This window comes from Nestor notabilis, unplaced genomic scaffold (genome assembly GCF_000696875.1).
Source record: "Nestor notabilis isolate BGI_N333 unplaced genomic scaffold, ASM69687v1 scaffold1435, whole genome shotgun sequence".
NCBI classification, from domain to species: Eukaryota; Metazoa; Chordata; class Aves; order Psittaciformes; family Psittacidae; genus Nestor; species Nestor notabilis.
The window spans coordinates 206485-226663 of NW_009927664.1; the positions used below are offsets into that span (position 1 = coordinate 206485).

General features: G+C 41.2%; 1 protein-coding gene across 1 annotated transcript in view; it reads right to left on the reverse strand.

Moving 5' to 3' along the window:
- Nucleotides 1-20179, reverse strand: part of LOC104405414 (latrophilin-3-like) — a gene marked incomplete at its 5' end in the record, with an annotated part of 262781 nt that overhangs the window by 206286 nt on the left and 36316 nt on the right. The window contains 1 exon segment of the mRNA XM_010014137.1: nucleotides 1310-1419. Coding sequence (XP_010012439.1) covers nucleotides 1310-1419 — 110 coding nt within the window.

Below are 20179 nucleotides of genomic sequence, written 5' to 3' on the forward strand. Positions count from 1 at the left end.
TCATGATGTCACTCTTTCACAGCAGCTCACCCAATAAAAAAAAATATTCCACCACTGCATTTAGAACCATCACATTTTTTGTTTAGAAAAATCAAATACGGACACACTGAGCCCCCCACCAGCAGAGACAAAGAGTCCCTTAGTAGAAATGGTCCTCTTTTTTCAGAGAGGTAGTCTTAGCTGCATCCGTCACCATGCTGTTCCACAAATACAAAACCCCACACAGCCTTTCCACATTGTGGCAGCAGGTAGGCAGCCACTTTCTGCATGAGGGATGGGGTCCATCCTGGGGGTTCCCAGTTCTTGCTTCCCCTCCAGACAGCATGCCTGCCATTTCTCAGCCACATTTGCTCTCCTGCAGCCCATGCTTGTCGCAATGAAGAAGATGGTCTTAGTCCTTGAGCCAAATCTTGTGTTTCAGAAAATTGAAATCTCCTGCTGCTCTCTCAATACAACTCTGTGGCTCAAACATGTCCGTTCCTATACCTGCTTTATTATTTTAGAGGTGTGCTACGAGCTTTGGCCTACCTACACATACCGTTATTCACCGCTCAGCCCTTTACAACTGCTAATAAAAAGTGCACTCCTAGTACTACTGTTATTTCTTTTTTGAGGTATGCCATTTTTGACAGTAGGACCATAACTGCATCTAACAAATTTAGTTTCTATAGAAAGCAAATTCTGAGGTATGCTTAACTTTTTGTAGCTTTGACATTTCCTGTTCAGTGCATATTGCTGTAATCCCATATGACTGTCCGTCTACCCTCAAAACTTCAGGCTGACTTGCCTGTAATTTGCCTCCATAAATTTGGTAGCTTATAAATTAGTATTTTTTACCAGCAAACATCAGATTTCCCAAAACATTAGCTTCCTACCTCCTCAGAGATACAATACTGTATTTAAGGCACTTATCAAATGTAACCGATTACATGGACATAGGTCAGTCAAAGCACATTGCTATATGATTACAAACATAAAACTTTGGAAAGAGAAGCTATAAGCTAGCAATAGTGCTTCATTGTTCTGGTCTGCTTTCACTAATAGGGCTTCCCAAGTGTTTTCCAAAAGGCAGTATGTCACTGTTACACTGTACAACAAGGAAAACATGGAACACTATGAGGATATTTTTAACCTAAGCACAAACCTTGCACAGAGAACAATTTTTCTCAGTTTCATATGGCACACATGGTTTGTCAATGAGCATTTACTTGCCCTCAGGCAACAAGAGACAAGCTCAAGGCTGGCCCAGTCTCCACCATAAATCAGATCTCTATTAAAGAAACAAATGCATATATATCAAGATACATACTGTAAGGAACACATTCATACTGCACTTCCAGGTACTTGTATGTCCCAGGGCAAGGGTCTGGAAACACATCAGGGCCAGCGACAACTGCACATTGGGTCCGATTACTGCATCTGAAAAGCAAGAAAAAAAGAGAGTCAGAAAACAGTCCAGTCAGAAGGACAGGTCAAGAGGTTGAGCAGCCCCTCCAGCATCAACAGGATTGAAGATGCAAAAGCCAGGACTTCAGCATCATCTGGGGAAGCTCAGCAGAGAGCATGCAAAAGTGGTAGCAAATGTCAATGTCTTCATCAGCTTCTTGCCAAAACAGAAGAGGCATGGTGGCACAATCCCTTCCCTCTCCAAGAAAAAAGAATTATTAAACCCCAAACTCCATGAAAGTGACCTCGACTAACCTTAAATAACAGCATCCCCACCAAACAAAATGTGAAAGCTAAATCAACATTTGTGGCAAAAATAATGATTGTATATTTTATAGCAAGTATAACAAATACATGTTACAAAATATTTATAAAGGTGTTCCCACAAAAGAGTCATCTTGAAATATGCTGTTTAATGCAAAGCAAAGACTAGAAACAGCTACACTTGAGTGGGGAAAAAAAAAATAAATCCAAACCAAATAAGCTGTCTAACCCCCAAAATAACAGTTTTACATACACAGCCAACACACATTAGTTATAAACGGCTAAGTTTTATTCCATCATTCTGCCCAGCACAGATGCATCTCCTGAGATGATGTATTTTTTCCAACAGGGAACATTGTTTTCTCTGAAGTTCTTGCCATGCAACAAGAAAGAAATGACTCTGCCCACTCAATGAGTATCTTTTAGTTTAATAGCACACACACAGAGGTTGGACCCTGTGAAGTGCTTTCGCTGTGGCACATATGACTCACATCCATGGGTGATTGATCTGCTTGTACATGGAAACCCACATTTGTCTTGCTTTTGTGTTACAAGCACCTCTATATAAAATGTGTATTTTGGGGATGCAAAAGCACTTCGTAAACAGAAGTTCTATGGGGAACAATCCTCTGCTTCTTTGATGGAGCTGGTGGTGGGCTGGGGGAGTGGAAGGGGGAAGGAGAGAAAAAGTCTTTGAATTGTATGCTTTTGCATGCCAGGAAGGGCTAGACCATTGCATTTACTTTCTCTAAGATGCTTCCTCCTGTGATGTGACATGGGACCCTGACCCTCCTGTTCTTCTGCAAAAAGTTGTGAGAGCCAGTGCAGAACTCACTTAGGTTTGCAGTGGAAATGCTTCATGTTTACCTGAGGCTACAGTCTGTCAGCCTTAATGCGGATTTTATTTGAGCCCATAAATTAAAATTGATTAATTAGTGACTGCCTTAAGCTCCATAATTTCTTTAATTTTATGGGAAGATTAATAAGAGCTGATAACGCTTACTCATCAGGCTGTTTTGCTGGATAACAGATAATCCAGAGGCCTGGGACATTCTCATATTTTCTAGTCAAAAATGACAGTTATCACAACAAGTGACTGGTTTTAAAATATACACAGAAAAACAGTTTTATTAACAAAAAGGATAACTTTTGTCCTCACCCTTGCTACTTACAGACAGGTGGTTGGCTAGGATATCACAGGTAGCTTACACTGTGCAAGTGGGCAGTCTTCCAGGAGAGGCTTTGAACATCATCCAAAACTTTACTTTCAACAAAAATCCTTTACTGGGCTCAATGTGCCTTTCAAAAAGCAACTGCACTGGCCTAATCAATTGTAGGGACAGCCCTGGCTGGCTTGTAAGGGATAGCTCTGGCCACATTACATAGAATAAGAGCAATGGATCAAAGTGTCATTTTAAAATCACAAGTCTGGATTCAAAATTATGAGGAACTGGAAGTGGGGGGAGGAACTGACACATTTAGGGTTCATCTACATATGTTTTTAATCTCCCCTCTTTTTCACACTCATTTCATATGGGCAGCAAAACTGTTTCTGGCACTTGGCATTTTGAGTTTCCTTTTATTGCCCTAGGGTGAAACATGCAGGTTCCAGCACACTTAAGGGATGAGGACAATTTCACCTAACTCCCTTAGGAAAAAAGCTTAATACCTGTTCAATCAATTATTACTGTCAGACATGAAGCTACAAAAAAATTAAGGGGAGAAAGTGATAAAAATCCCCACTCATTAAAGCATTTGCTGTGCTTTTGCTCATTTTGCTCTTTTTTTTCCACACTTTCCAACAGATTCTTGGTCCCTTTGGTTTCGTCATATTTCTTTCCAGACAGATTAAAGGCCGAGGTGATACTAAGTTGCACAGAAGAAGTGACATAGAAAAGGAGATGTGTAAAAGAAGATGCATCTGTAGCCTTGAAAAGGGAAGGGAAAAAAAAGAAACACGTAATCATGCCTTACTCCATTCCCAGCAAACCAACCCACGAGCTCTTCTTTGGAAATCGTAGGCTTATACGCTAAATCTTAGGATTTCTTGGTGCCTGGGTCTTAGTAACACTTGCTCCAAACTTGGGTAACAAGATTGTTTTGTTTGATTTTGTTTGTTTTCCTTTCCTTTTCTTTTTTCTCTCCTTCTTGAAGGAAGGCCTTTACTAACTACCAGAGTTACAATCTGCAGTGAGAATCAGCACTACATCAACTCAAATGTAAATCTGTCTCTTCTATAGAGAAGTTACAGAAACACTACTCAGGTCCCTTAGCTTTACACTAGAACAGCAGCCCTGCATCTTACTAGATTCCCCTCCAACAGGGCAGGACCTGTTTGCATCGCTGGCTCTAGCACAACTGTACTCCAGAAAACTACAGTCACCATTTTTACATTCATCTATACCTCTTATTATTGTCTTTTGACAAGTGTTTCTTATCTCAGGTACTGATTAATCAGCTCCTTCAAATACAACTGCTTCTCTTTCCCCTGCGTTGCTTTCATGTTGCAACCTTCCAAATCTACCAAAAGCCTCTCAGGGTATTTTCATTCTCCATATGTTCCGACACCAAGAAAACAAGAGAACTGTGGGAGGAATCTGTGAATTTGGGGGACCTGCTAGGCAATTTTATGACTATTAAAGAAGCATCTTCCATTTTACTAGTTTATACAACATTTTAAGTGTATTCTGGAGACACAGAGGAACGAAAGGAGCCCCTCAAATAGTTTTAGTTCCCTTTATTGTTATTTATCATGAAATCTGACAAGGAATTTATAGCAATCTTGTTGTTTGGGCTTGATATTTTTATTCACACACCCCTTTTTCTTTTTTTTTTACTTTGAAGTCCTTATTTGTACCTGCAATAATTCCTTTCTCCCTATTGCTTCCTAAAGTGCAAGGTGGCATGTGAAGATAGAACCTGCTTCTCAGAGACCCTGCACATCTCAAGCCACCTCAGTAATCGCTCCTGGGATTTGTGGACACTTTGCCTGGACCATGAGTGTCCACAGAGCTCATCAGAAATAACTCACTATGCTGCCACAGCATTCAGGCTAATAAGGCAAAAAGACTGCTGCATTTCCTATTTCCTAAGATACGGAAAACGCGACTTGCCAGTACACAGGTTCCTCTGTAAAGACTTGCACTGATGCAAGGTGTGCTCAATTGAAAGGCCAGTATCTCACATTGACTTTGCCAAGGCATAGATGCCTAACAAGGCTAACAAAGAGATCAGAAACCAACATATAACCCAAGATCTGCATTATCACCCCAACCTGAGACACCAACAGCAACATGCATTCCTGTGTGTTCAGGATAAAAGAATACCCCAAACCCTACTAGAAAGCAGCCTGAGGTACTTAACAGCCTTTAAGCACACAACATCTCACAAACATAAGTTCACATTAGTCACATATATGTTTTGGAGAGGAAAAATTACCTCCTGGCGAAAGTGTAAATTGTCCCAGTCACAAGGAAAAAAAAAAAAATAAGGGGGCGAGGGGGAGGAAAGAATAAAAAAGGGGGTTCTTTATACCTTCTTTGCAGCTACATTTATTCCCACTTATTAAGGTACCTGTTTTTTCATTAAGATGTAGAAAAATATTTATCTTAGAGGAGAGGTGTCAATCCAGTGTAGCACAGGCACTGTAACAGCAAACATGGATTGTTTTTGCAGAACTTCTCCCAGTTCCAGTGGAAAATGACTTTTAAGAGTTTTAATGTAAAACAGTAGTAATAATTCATGTGGCATTTGTTTTGCATTTATACCAGTGGGATTGAAGGAAGCATTTGAGTTCAGAACAAGCTGCAGGGCTCAATTCTGCTTGCGAATCTGAGTTTGGACTTGAAAAAAAAAAAAAACCATGAAAAAACAACACAACAACAAACCAAAACCAAGCCCAAATGAACCACAAAATAAAAAAAAAAAAACCAAACCCCAAAACTTCATTTCCCTTCAGCAAACTTCCATTCCTTCACCCAAGCATCATTTTTATGATTTTTAAGTGACAAGGTCATCTTGTGATAGTGAGTCAGAAACACTCAACGATATAAACAACTGCTTATTCCTGCTCTGATGTCTTTGATTTTTTTTCCAGTGCTGACATTGTTGATGTATTTAAGAAAAAAGAAAGAAAAGAAAAAAAAAAACATAAAAAAAAAAATTGGCAAGTGATGTTTATTTTAGGCCTTTCCAGGAACTTTAATAGCATGGACATATCAACAGCATCAGGCTAGACATGTCTGGGGCAATATGTTTGCCAGAACAAAAATGCAAAGGCAGCACAAAGTAAGAGATCAATTCCAAACAGAAGCCTTTCACAGCATTGATAATGACAGATGCAATAGCAGTAAGCCCTCCAGCTCCCCATCCAGGTGGGACCATTTCTGCAGATGAGAAAAATGGGTGCCAACATCATGGGGGTAGGTGCTCTTTGTGCTACGGACACCAGAAAAGCAACCAGAAATCCATGCACAGGTCCACAACAAGCCTGGAGTCACAAACATCCATTTCATCCTCAACACACCCTTCTTTCTCCTGGTCCTTATCCTCTAGAGACATGCCCTTCTGAGGTAGAGCAGCACTTTCTATGACACCATGGCTGGAAACTCCTGCGGATAAGGTGTACTGGAAACCCCTGTAAATGGGGAAACCACCTGCTCCCTCTGAATCAGACTATGAAGTCCAGGGCTCATAAATACCCTGAAGACTGGAAAACGTCAGGCTATGTGACCATGAGCCTGGATTTTTGTAGAAAACACTGAGCTGCCATATCCATCCCTCATTGCTGCTAACAAACCTTGCTTGTAGCTGGTGCTATCCTCCACATAGAGCAGCTTATAAAAAGGGATTCTTAATGCACAATTCTTAATGCCAACCAAACCAGCTCACCTGTATTCATGAGCATCAGAACCAAAAAATAAAGATACTCTTTAGCCCTCAACTGAAACACCTACTTTACATAGACTAATTTTTTTTCTGCAAAGACATGGCAGACATCATGCACCTAGGCATGTTAACTTAGCCAAGACATCAATATTTAAGCCTCTTTCTCAAGGTCTATTGTACTTTTCTAATGGTTTTACAGTAAGAGATAGACTTAATTCATTATCCTTCATGGCAATGCTGCAAGACATCCTTTTCCTTCTCTGGAACACAAAAATCTCTTCTCTGAATGACTGCTTTAAGAAAGAGGCTGTCACAGCAAATAAGTCAGCCAGGAGTGTGTTCTCCCCTGTCAATAAGTGATATTTCCAAATCAACCCTTTAGGAAGGGCCAAGATAAAAAAATTACAATTAATGCCCTGGAGGGGCAGAGTAAACAGGAAGCAAAGAGAAATTTCACTTATGAGCATAGTTAATGTGATGGGTTGCAAATAAGGGAAACAAGGAGAAAAAAAACCACGCAGAGAAGAGAAGCAGTGGAGGGTGGAGAGAACAAAACTGCAAGCCCTGAGAAAAGCCTTTGGTTCACCACATTTGCTTTCAATAATGTGCTGAACAGAAGCAAAGCTAAATCCTCTATCTGTTTAGCTTCCAGAAACAAAGATTTCCTCAACAGAATCTTTTTCTGCCTCTGCAAAACCTTAAAAGCAAAGGATCTAATGACAAGGAGATGAAAATCCAGTTTCTCTAACATTCTCTTCATTATGAATGGGCCTTTTTATTGATCTTACAGAGCATGGAGAAGCTGGCTTTCCAACCTCTGCCACGACATAATTATCTGTAGTGTTTAATGCTAGCACAGACAAGTCCCACTACACACTGCATTTTGTTGTTTTATTGACGGGTTTTAATTATCTATCCAGGTGCTAGAGCTGTCAGATAGGCTGCTTCTTATGTGATCGAACTAATACAAGGAGAGGCAGAGCATTCTAATTGCAGCCTCAACGAGTGCTTTTGCGAGACATGCCAATGAGATCCATTTAAACTGCTATGGTTCTTGTAAAATCTTATGATGTTTGATGGGAAAAAAGTCCTCTTTCTATAGCCTCAACCAGCTCGCTCCTCCAATTATTACTTTATATTGAGCAAAGCAAAACTGAAGAAAAACAAACCACCAAAACCACACCAAAACCCCAGCCAGCAAAACAGCAGGAAAATCCTGCAGAGCCAAACTGAATCTGAGCTGTAAAGGTCACCAAGGGGACTACCTTGATACATTATGGAAAGCCTGGGAGCAAGATGGAAAACAGGCCCTGGAAACAATTTAAATACTAGTTTTACACATGAAAGAATAAAAAAAAGAAAAAGTAATTACATTGTTTCAACACATTGATAAGGCCCTTAAAATTTAACTAGAAGCATTTAACAGCCAATTTACAAGATTTAAGAGGAGGGGGCTCCAGATGTGCAGGGTGTCTGAGAAGCAGGTTCTATCTTCACATGCCCACCTTGCACTTCGGGGAGCAATAGGGAGAAAGGAATTACTGCAGGTAGAAATAACAAATTCAAAGTAAAAATAACCTAAACATATTTAATGGCAACTTGGGGCACCCCTGTACAAGGTGCATCTCCTCTGCTGTCAGGGACTCCCCTTGCTCAGGAATCTGAGGCCTGGAGCAGAAGCTACCATTTGGGATGCCCTGGCTCATCATCATCTTCCAAAAGGAGAGTGTCCCCCCAAGTAGTGAAAGCTTTTTCTCTGTGCTTTGTTATGTACTGTATCTTATATTTTACATTTCCTTGGATTTGTTTCTGTCCCATCTATTTGTGATTAACACAATGAGATGGGGAAATGAAATCCCCAAAGGCAATGAAAGTGTACCCCAACAGGAGAACCTGTCAAAGTGCCTTGTGCTAATGTGCCTGGCTACATCATCCTTGTGGCAGAGCAGGGAACCCAAACACAAGCTTGGTGGAAGAAACAGCCATTGTTAGCACAAGAACAACAAAATGATGGTCTGTCCAAGCCATTGGATATATTTGGACAAAAGGTTTGGGTCAGCATGGAAAACAGATCTGTACTGAGCACATCTAAGCAGCCAGTGTTGCTCCTGCTGCAAGGAGCTGAGGACAAAAGCAAGGCCAGGTTTGCAATGTAGGCTAATGTCTTTTATTGGATTCTGGTCTGTAGGGCTGAAAACCAAACCAAGCAAGCCTTAAGGCTGTAAAGCTCATCTTCTAAAGAACTACAGAACTACCCTTTTACAGGTACTCTGCTTCTTCCAACTCCATAAACTTCTGTAGCACCCTAATAAAAATCCACTTTACAAAACACTGACAGGATATCTGGAAAGGAGAGTAAACACCTAAAGCAAACCAACCAATAAAAAGCTCGTTGGTTTAGCCAGAGTTAACACTAGTTAAAATAACAGTGAACAGAAAACAATCTGGCTTTTAATTTGGGTTAGAAGGTCAAATTAAAGCCTAGAGGAGGTCTGGGCTGAATTTCAGCTGGCGCTCCACATTACTTTGTCTTCATTGCCATTTTAACAAGTCAAGGCAAGTTAAAGCCCAGTTTTTCTTCTTTAGTGCAGCTACTTGCAGCTGAGATAGCCAGAGCAAGTGTCAAAGTGTTATTTTCCCTAAAATACCTCTGAAGAATGTTCAGAGCCTTGGTCTACCATTACCTACCCATCCACCAACTCCACAACACCCAGAGCCCATGCTGTGGCAGACACCAAGGCTCTGCAGCCCTGTAGCACCACAAGGTACAAATCTGCTTCTCAGCACCGGCTGAGCAAAAAGCTAATCTGAATGTAAACATTTAGAAACATTTAAAATGACTTAACAAAAAAATAAATAAATAAATCTTATGTCCTGTTGTTAAAGGAAAGCCCAGTATTACTTCCAACTCCATGCCCTTGCCACATTTTCTTGAAGTAGAAAGAATTATGCTTCCCATAAGACCCACAGTGCTACCATTTACTGTCACCACTCAATGCCCACGTCCCAGCCACTGACTGATTCCTGAAAAACGGAAAACTGACATCAGAGAATATTGTCTTTAAGTGAATAAAGTAATCTGTATTCATGGGCTAGTAGGTTTAATACATTAGCTTTTCAACTCTGTGAATAAGGTTAAAGAAAGGTTTTGGGCCAAAATAATTTGTACTGCACTCCATCTAGAATTTGACATAATAATTGAATGACCAAATGAAACAAAAGTGAATATAGCCAAACAGCATGGGAGGTTAAAGATGGGCAACTTCCTGATGAACTCAGGAGTAAACCAAAGGCATCCACACAGCACTACAAAACCTAGAGCAACCTCTGTCTTCATCACTCTTGCCAATGGCATGATACTGAAGTGATTTTTAAGTAAAGGTCCATAGAGTTTAGTTAAAGAAGCAACCATCCCTCAGCCTCTCAGTGTGGGGATAGCTTCCCAATCAAGTGAGACATAGGATCAACATGTGACAGGTTATGCCTTTAGCATCATGGCTAAAGCAGTTCAGACAAAAAGATAATACTAGAGAGAAAAACAGAGTTGCATGTTATTAATACAGCATCTGTTAATGATGCCTGACTTTGTATAGCACCTTGTGCAAAGGAGTCTTGGCCCGTCTGTGTCTCAGGCATTAAACCAGTGCATATAATAATCAGGAAAAAACCCAAACTTTCCCAGAAAAGTAATCCTGAAATGAACTAAATATGGTTTTGATATTCAGAAGGGATTTTATTTTATTCCAACAGAGCCAACTCTGCCTCTTTAATCTTCATCCCAAAGTCTAAATAAAGGCAACCTGCACTTTGATTCTAAGCTCAAGAAAAAGCACAGTGTCACGAACCTTTCCTACATGTCCCAGCTCAGTATTGCCCAGCCAAAGCATATACAGAAGCAAACGGTAATGAAAAAAATAAAAAAAACCCACCAAAAAACAAAACAAAAATTAAAAAAACACCAAACCCTATTCTTATATATTACTTGAAACTGTCATTATGTATTTCCTCAAAATGTCTAAACCTAGCATTGAACTTTCTTGGCTGCATGCAGCAACACGGGAGGGGTTGGAAGCATGCATTTTTGAGAACATCTGTGCAGCAGCTCCAGTGAGGCCTTCTCACACTATGCTCAACACTTAGCTAGGGGAAGTCAGGGATCACATGTCCCTGCCTTCTCACCACCCCATTCCCTCCTCACTTCTGGTGCAGTTTTCAACATATCCATGTACATATCAATCTCAGTTTTCAACTACCTATGCCTACTAGCTCTTTTTCTGCCTCACCCTTATCTGGTCACCATACTGAAAGGGACACTACTTGTTCATAGCATACCTTATCTGCCTTTAAAATGTATGGTTAAAATACATACAGTTTTGGCTAAAATTACTGTCCTGAGAAAAAGCCTGAAAGGAAAGCAGCCTTCGAACATCTGTGGGACAACAACTGATAGAAACAGAGCACCAAGGCTTCTGTAAATCCTAGTTGTCTTTGAGAAGATGCAGAAAGTACTTTGTTAGCAGAGGACTGACTGTTTCATACTACAGAGCCTGCCCAATGTTGTACTTACAGAATTAAGTTTGCTGTATGCAAGAAAGCTTCCTATAACAAAGCTAAACTCAAAAGCTAAGTTTTCCAGAAAGGCTCTGCCTCCTATCAGAGCTGGATTTTTCTAAAGAGCTTGGTTCTTCTTGGAGGAACTACAAAAAGGCCCAGCTGTTTCAGCATGGCCTGGGACTCCATGGTTCTCATGGAGAGCAGAGAAGCTGCGGGCTATTAAACATTTTCAGGCAGCAGGCTGTGTTACAGTGCCTAACCACTTCAGTAATCCAACCCAGACAGGTCTGCAGGAAAAAAACCCAAAAACCCAGGCCTGCAAAGGAGCCTTAGGCAGGGCAAAAACTGGGAAATCCACATTCCAGAGCATGGAGCATGCCTCTGGCAAATCAGCTTTAAAATATGTGACTGATGCTGCTCAGACATACCAGCTGAAGTCCAGGGAGATGGATGAAAGGGTAGAGATGCAGGATAAATTCATCAGATGTCTCCATAAATCATTTCTATAGTTCACATTTGTTCTCTGTCTTTCATTTACTTACATTTCTAAAGCCACTGGCTGCCTTGGTGCAGTGGATCTAATAAAAAGGAAGATAAATTTTAACATCCATTTTTGAAACATCTTAAAGTGATCTAGCTTTCTTCTGAATGTTAATGGCAAGCATTAAAAGAAACACACTGTCTCAAAACAATTCACTGGGTTGGAAGTGAAAGCAGAGTTCCACTGTGGCCTGGAAATTCACAGTCCTGGGGTGTGTGTGTGTCCCCAACTGTTATAAAAGATCTTATTTCTGGCCCTAATGTTTTGGCAGCTAACTTTGTCACCAAATCCAGCCATCACTTTGTGCAGACCCTCTGACTCACGAGCGAAATTCCATACTTGAGAAGAGGAGGAAATATTTTTGGAGATTGGCAGTTTGGAAAAGAATCTGAGCTGCGTGACAGCTGTTCGGAGATGTGGGATGCCAAAGGGGTCCCAGTAGAGCATACAGTATTACATACATGCACACACACAGAAAATCATTAAAGTTTCTGTCTCTAAAGTTTCACATTTAATGAAAGAAAGCAAGGGAGCTATCTGGAGAATTCTTGGGTTATATTAACAGCTAATGACACTCCCTTTGCCAAGAGAGCAGCCCTGGGAAGCTCACCGACAGCAATGGGGGGAATTGTGAAAAAGCCACTGGGTCCAGGCAGCATGGCGAGAGAAGCGGGGAGGAACATCCTTCCCCTTCTCCCTGCCATGTCCCCAGGGGGGTTGGGAATTGAGCAGAGAGCCTGCTGTTGCATGGCTGGAGTGAACATGTCAGAAGCAAGGACCTTTATAATAGAGTTTAATCCATCACAGGTTAAACAAAACAAATGACTGCACAAGTGAGCAATTAAAGAGCATTCCATGGCCAGCACTCAGAGACCCTCGCCATTGATTAATTAGGTTGATTCAAAGGGCCAGACTAACCTGAGAGTCCCTTGAGAAAGAGACCACTTAGCCCCATTTAAAAAAAAAAAATAAAAAAAAAAATAAATAAATCAGCATTCTTATTTAACACTTGAGCATTAAACAGCTGCTAAAGCAGTGAAACAGTTACTTGGGAGTGACCTACATTCAGCTGTATTGCTTTATTACATTCAGGAGAAACTTAATTAAGCTTCTGTTACTTAATAAAAACAAAGTCCTCCATTTTATGACAGCGAGATGCACTGCTACAGCCATGTGAAGCTTTTGCATTGGGCAACGGGGTTTCCCAAGAGAACCTGTCTCTCACTATCACATTCCTTCTCCATTGCATTTGGGGGATAAGATGATGCAAGGTATTTTTATGCATTAATGCTCCTTGAGGCGGGCTAACTTGCTCTGATACCTAACAGCAGTGGAGAGGACCATAGCCTCTCATACCTGACTTGTTATGAGACCTATTGTACGTGTGTAATATGGTTTACTCCCAATCATATAATGGGCTAGATTATGAGTACTTCAGCCTTTCCAGAAGGAAGGCATCAACTGTTCACTTTACTGCAAGAAGCAAAAAAGCAGCCTGTTCCTGGGAGGGGAAAAAACTCAAACCCAAACACCACAAACATACTGCTGGCTGTATCGTTGCTCTTCCCTACAGGCCTGATCCACCCCCCAGCGAATTCAGTGGGTGAAGAGTCATCTACAGGCCCCACTGACCATTAACAGGGTCTGAGCTGGATATTGGGAGTGTACAATGAAGGATACTCCTATATTAAGAAAATGCACAAAGAGTTTTGCCAATTCATCGCACTAAAGAGATTCCCCAAACGATCCACCCAACGTCTCCCCTGAATCTGAAGATTTTAAAAAATGGTTAATAAAACCAATGTGACTCATGTGACTCACACTCAGTTACACTCATCTCCTGCAACTGTGGCCAACTTCTTTACAGGACTATCAGCCACAAACTAAATCCTCACCACCCTCCTGCCTAAAATGCTTGTCTTGCCCACCTCTTCTGCCTTCATGCAAACAGCTCCTCTGCTCTGACTTACCAAAAGATCCAGTTTTGGGGAGAAAAATCTGTCCCCAGCCTTGTACAAATGATCAAGCACTTACAGCCAGATGATGAAAACACTCACTGGATGTCTTAACTGTTGGTAACACCGTGACACCTCCCAGGCTTAAGTCACAAGAAGCTCTGATGTCCTGCACTCTGTCAGCAGTATTAGTGCTGAACATACTGGTCTGATGATGCCTTGTTCTTTGCACCTACTTTGTTCCTGTTCTCTGCAGTAGTTCAGCACCATAGATTTTGTTCAGGATCTGAGTTGAATTTAATTCCATGGGTGGCTGTACACCCTTAGTTCCCACCCTCTGGCAGAACACCCTTACGGTGAAGTCCAAGCTCATCTCTTTGCAATGGGCTCCACTTTTTCTGAGTAATTGAGGAAGCATTTTGGTAGTGGATGAAAGCGGCATTCTAGTTTTCTAATGTATGTTGGACTGCTAGAATGAAATATTAGGCAGGCTCTGCTGTTATCTGGCTTGGTGAATAATTGACCAATTAATGTACAGGCAACAGCAGCAATAGGGGGGGGAAAAAAAAAAAAAAAAGATACATTCAGTTTCATGTAATGCCATTAAAATTGTGGTGACTTCAAATCCTGCAATACTTTGGTAACCCATTTTGCAGTCTGGCTATAATGAGGAGCAATGGCGAATGGAGAGTAAGTAGCCAGGGCTGAGGACATCACAGCTCAGCTTCAGGGTTTAAGTAACTCTTCATATACTCACTACTGCTAACACTGAAGACAGTAAAAATAATAGGTGACAAAGAGCATTTTATTTTCTTTGTATGGTAAACAAGCTTGTTAAGTCACAGGTGGCATCCAAATTCTTCCTCCTTTTTCTCAGTGCACCTATAGAAAGTCAGATCTTTTTCAAATGTTGAGAAGATGATGCTTTTTCCTTATGTCATCAGTGCCTTCAACACCATTCATCTCACACCAGGATTTTTGATGTGTGTGTATAAATAGCCAGTGCCCCTCAGTGTACTGAATTTGCCAGTACAGGCACATGGATAGTGCTGAGCAACAGCTTAGTGCAAACAGTTTGACAGGCAAACCCTAAAATATTGGCCAACTAGGAAATTCCCTCTGTCCCAGTCAGCCTCATCCTATCTCTCACTTCCTGCAACCATGTGGCCTAGGAAAGAGATGCTTGAGTTTTCCAGCTAACAGCTACCTACCTGCTAGTGCCAGGGCTTGGGCTTGATCCTGAAGACTCTGCCTTTACAAATACCCTGACAACTCTCTCAAAAAGCCAGTGAGCCTCATCTCACTTACTCCAACATGACTGAGTAAATAAATAATGCTATTTATGCACTGCACACCATTTGTCAACCCATTTGTCATATCTGATCTTTCGCTGCTCATGCAGTAAAACTATGTGGGATTTTATTCCAACCTCCCTTGCAGGTGTGATGAATGCTTTATTTATACAACAGCATTTCATCTTGCAGAACTGTTACTATGCATATACTGGCCTTTAAGTCCCTGTGTGGTGCAGGAAGAAAGCGTAAAGAGAAATGAAAACTAGAGGCAGCACTGTAATTAAAGCCATGGTGGGAATCACGGATGGCTCAGCTAAAAATGGGAAATACATACCACTTCAGAAGAGGCATTTACTCCTCATCATTAGACAAGGTAAAAAAAATAGACCTATTCTCAAAGACCTTCGTAAAGGTCAGCATGACACTGTCAATCCCTGCTCAGCTTACCAGAGCACCCATGACATCAGCACCTGCTCTACCTAGTGAGCACATTATTTCCAGGCAAATCATCTCCCATTGACTTCTCCTGATCAAAACTTTGGTCAAGGACTGAAACGTCTGGAAGCAGATGCTGCTACAAATAACTACAGCTGAGCAAGCCATTAATAAAATTCCCTTGGCCAGTGTCTTCTAGTGGCCAGAAGACAAGACAGAGAGCAGCAAAGGGGCCTCTACTGTGATTTCTGCTGTGAGGCAAAGTGACCTTGAGAGAGGCATCTCTGCTCTTCTGCAAAATGGGAGTCATTATAATGACCTCCCTGAAAAGTATTTTGAGAGCCATAAATTAAAAAAAATAAAAATAATCTACTTTTGCTACTATTTACTGATTTGTGAAATCCGCTACCCAAATCTGTTGAGACCTACAGATTTTCCTCTGGAAGTAAAGCACCATTACAATGAAAGGCATCAGAACCTGTCCCTGGTTTCTACTTTCCATCACAGTCACCACAGTAAGGCTGGAGTTTTACTCACTCATGCCATAGAGCACACCAAATGCTTCCCTGGATTACAGGAGCTTTACAACCATTTGACTCAAGACAGTTTGCAATAAAAAGAGCCCCAAACTGATCCTGCTGTTTCCTGGAAGAAACTGCCTTAACAGTTTTTACACTGAGGGCAAAAATCTCACCAACTGCTGCATGATCTTCCTGGCAACTTCAGGTTGCTTCAGGTAAGTCTGCAAGAGTTACCATCAAGTCGTGTATTTTTGAGAGCATGAGGTAAGGAAAAGGTGAAAGAAACAGCTGTGGACCAATTTCAGATACCTTGATATCAAACCTTGCCTTCCTCCACTTTCTTTTTAAATTTCAAGGAAGGGTGTGTGTGTGTGTGAGGGGGGGGGGTTGGAGTTGGATTCATAAAGAAGTGCGTAAACAGACATCAGATTCATGTTTATTGCCTAAGCAATAAAAGATTAGAATTGACAAATGGAGAGGTTTTTGGAGACACAGATGCTACAATCATTTTAATATAATTTGGATTTCCAAATCAGTAATTACTCTATCACATATTTATAATTTTGTAGATGCTACTAGAAATGCTGATGCCTTTTTCTATGCATAGCAATGAGCAACAACAAGGGCTGTTAATATAAAGCCTGTAATGTTTGTATTCATATGTAAATAGGTTATGTAAACGTTTTAGACATTTCTCACTAAAACACTGAGTTCTAATCTAAGTGGCTCCATTCCTAAACTAGAAAATCGCACTCTGCATAGAAATTGTTTACTAGTCTGTCAGCAAAGCCGCCAAAGCAGTGAGCTGAATTTATAGGAGAATTTGCATCTCTCCATTAGATGCAATACTGGAGTAACTGGCAATCTATAAATGACCAGATATGCAGGTTGATATTTAGAAAGTTCCTTGCTTGCACTGGGAGGCTCACACATTCAGCACACATGCACCTGCTGCGTACACATATGCGCAAACATAGGTACCTTTTGGGGACACTGAGGAATGCAGTACTGTTTGATTTAATTAAACTAATTTAGTTAAGCTAATACAAACCCCTGGTTAAGCACGGCAGAATCAGTTTAGCTTCTACTTGCTCCTAATTGACTTATGATAAAACTGAGTAAGGCACATTAAAACACCAACACATGTTTCCAAGCAGGAGTAAATTACAGAAACTCCAAATGATGCTAGGGATGGAAGAGCAGTAAAAAAATAAAGAGGGCTAAAATGCTCTAGGGTCACCTTTTTCACCTTAGGAAGTTACCGTTCTTTTTCCCTCCCCTTCCACTCAAGCTCCCATAATGGCAGCCTTCATGTGTTCCACCTGGTGCACAAAGACCTCGGTGGAGTGGTCCTTGGGGCTTACACAGGCCATTTCTAACTTAGCCAGAACATGGATACACCACCATAGCACTGTCCTTAGGTCCTAGAAGGACATATCATAGAATCATAGAATAGGTTGGGTTGGAAGGGACCTTCAAAAGTCATCTCATCTGACCCGCCTCCAATGACCAGGGAGTTCTTCAACTAGATCACGTCGCTCAGAGCCACATCCAGCCTGGCCTTGCATGTCTCAGAGATGGCACATCCACCACCTCTCTGGGCAACCTGTGCCAGTGCTTTACTACTACCCTCCGGATGTGACCATCCAGCCAATTCCTCATCCACCAAACAGTCTATGTTAGCCTGTATAATTAACATGCATTAACTTCAGTGAAATCCGTTCTCAACCCTAACACAGAGAATCACATCTTGAGTGTGATTTTTATCTTAGTGTCTCTAACAGATCACATCCGGCCTCATCTTTTGTCTTCTTCCTGAACGTATACATTTGCAAAGATTATTTAGTACCAGTAAAGGCTTTGGAAAGACAGCTCAGAGACCCTCACAGCTCCACTATAGCACATGAGTAACTCCCATTTGTATAGGAGACAATAAAAGTCTTCTCTTCATCAGCAAAAATGAAATAGAAATGACAACAAGAAAGCAAACATCCTGCTGTTGCTCCAGCAACTTTCAGCATCTTCTACCACCTAGGGATAGTATTTTCAAGATCTATTCAGTCCTTCATTTTTGATGAGGCTGCCAAAAGCTGCCAGGAACAGCTACTGGCATTTTGACCTTGCTTTCTCCTGCCTTTCCTGCTCCTCATTCCTCCCTACTTTGAAGCACTCCCATGCTGCTCCTGGAACATCATTAACACCTAAAGAGCCAAGGTACATTTACAGCTCACACAGCTGTAGCTTTACTCATCCTGCCTTCTTAACTACTGCCTTCAAACAAAGCAAAGTTACATCAGTCAAGTCACAAAACAACAGAAAAAGCTTGACATCCATAGCCAAGTAGTTGAATTATTGCCATTTCCCTGGTGAGCTGCAGTGATGTGGGATGACCTATGACAAACAACAGGGCAGTTTCCACTAGAAACAGGACAGGGGGCAAAGAAGGTAGATAGCTCTACAGAAAAAGCGTAATAAATTTCTCCAGGCCACAAGTGTAGACTCTATTACACCCTTGCCAAGAACAGTTGCTCACACAAGTAAAATTAAGAGGACTACCAAGTAGGTGAGTAAATCCATGCCCACTTTGTTTGCAAGGGAAGAAATTCACCCTGAAGAGGCTGTTTGTACACTGGAACAACAGGATCGATTTCAGCAGTTATTCCAGTCCCCCAGTGCAGGAACACTGCAGTGAATCAAATTCACTGTGGTTTTGCACCTGCGATTACCTTTGTGCTAAGGAGTGCTGGGATGCCCAGTGCTAAAAAACTGGATCATATGCTGCCTCAGGTTTTCCTTCCCTTTTAGAGGGGACAGTCTGGGTGTGATAAATGGTCAGCACTCTAGTGACGATGTAAGTGTTAAAACCTGGTTGCATCTAAAAAAAAACCCACATGGGAGTGAAAGTAATTTACTCATTTACCTGGAACTTGTTATGTCAAGTGAAACAACAGACAAGCACTCTTAGCAAAATGAAAGCTATTTGCTCCTGTTTGGTGAACCCTCACCTGTACATTTTAGGAGAAAAATGTAAATAATAAGCCATATGGCACATGAGCTCAGCAGCACTGATGGTCTGACATCAGTATGGTACTTTATTACAGCTGTACACTTATCAAATCTGACCAGATTTCTCATTACCTGTTTCCAATAAGGACAATTATTTTTACTACATCAGACCAACAAGACACCCCCACTGGGGAACAAAAGTGCCTCCTTTGTTTTGAAACACAACCCCTAAGCTGATGAGTTTGCAGTCCAGCCTGCAGACTTTGCAATAGCCTTGATGATCAAAATGATGCTCTGAAATCAGAGAAGCATCCAGGACCCTTATGCCATCCAAGAAAGAGGACTTGTCTGGAGGAGCCAGCCTCTGTCCAAGGTCTACACATGGAGCAAAGTGCTTTAACTGTTAAAATTATCACAAATTACGACCAATTTGGTTTAGTATTGGCATTTAATGAATATAATGCTTGCTTCATAAAAACCTCTTTTTGGCATAGCCATATCCAAACCAAACGAACTCAACAACACCATGAAGTTAACAAGGCTGATAAGAGAAAGCTTTTGCTTGCACAGCTTGTCTCATTTTCTCTGTAAAACCAGCTACACTGGCCAAAACAAATAATTTACTAACAAGTCTGTGCTCAAATTATGAATCCTAGTGGAATGGCACAGTTTCTTCCTATGCTATTCACCAACTGTGTTGGCAAAATGGTCCAATGCAGAGCAGACTGCAGATCAGTGTCCAGTTGTTTTCAAAAGCTTCAAAGCTTCAAAGGCTTATTCAGCCTTTGACTCCTCTGGTGCCAACATGCCCTTAAACATCTGCTCGTAAGACTATCCCTCCACATTACTTCACAGTATAATTACAAGGGCACAAAGCTGGAGTCTCCCTCAGCATCCACTCCTAATCCTCTCTCACACTGCCTGCCTCCTCCTGTACTGCCCTCCATTTCAGGCAAATCCTGATTACAACAATGCTAAGGGAACCAGACATCTTTGTTCAGATGCAGCCTGAACTTCATCAACATAGGGACTGTGTGCTTTAATTTGTCAAGACCTCAAGGCTTGATTTGTTATTTTTCACTACTGATGTTAAAATGGGAGCTAAAAAGTCTGTAAGTACTTCACCAACTAAAAAATTACTATGTTTTTCCGCAAAAGGTATTAAGAAACTCCATTCTCTCCCTCTTTCAGTTACAGCCACTATGCTTTCTTGCATAAGAGATACTGCTCCAAAAGATGTGTAGGTCCCTATTGATTCATCCTAAATCCACTTGG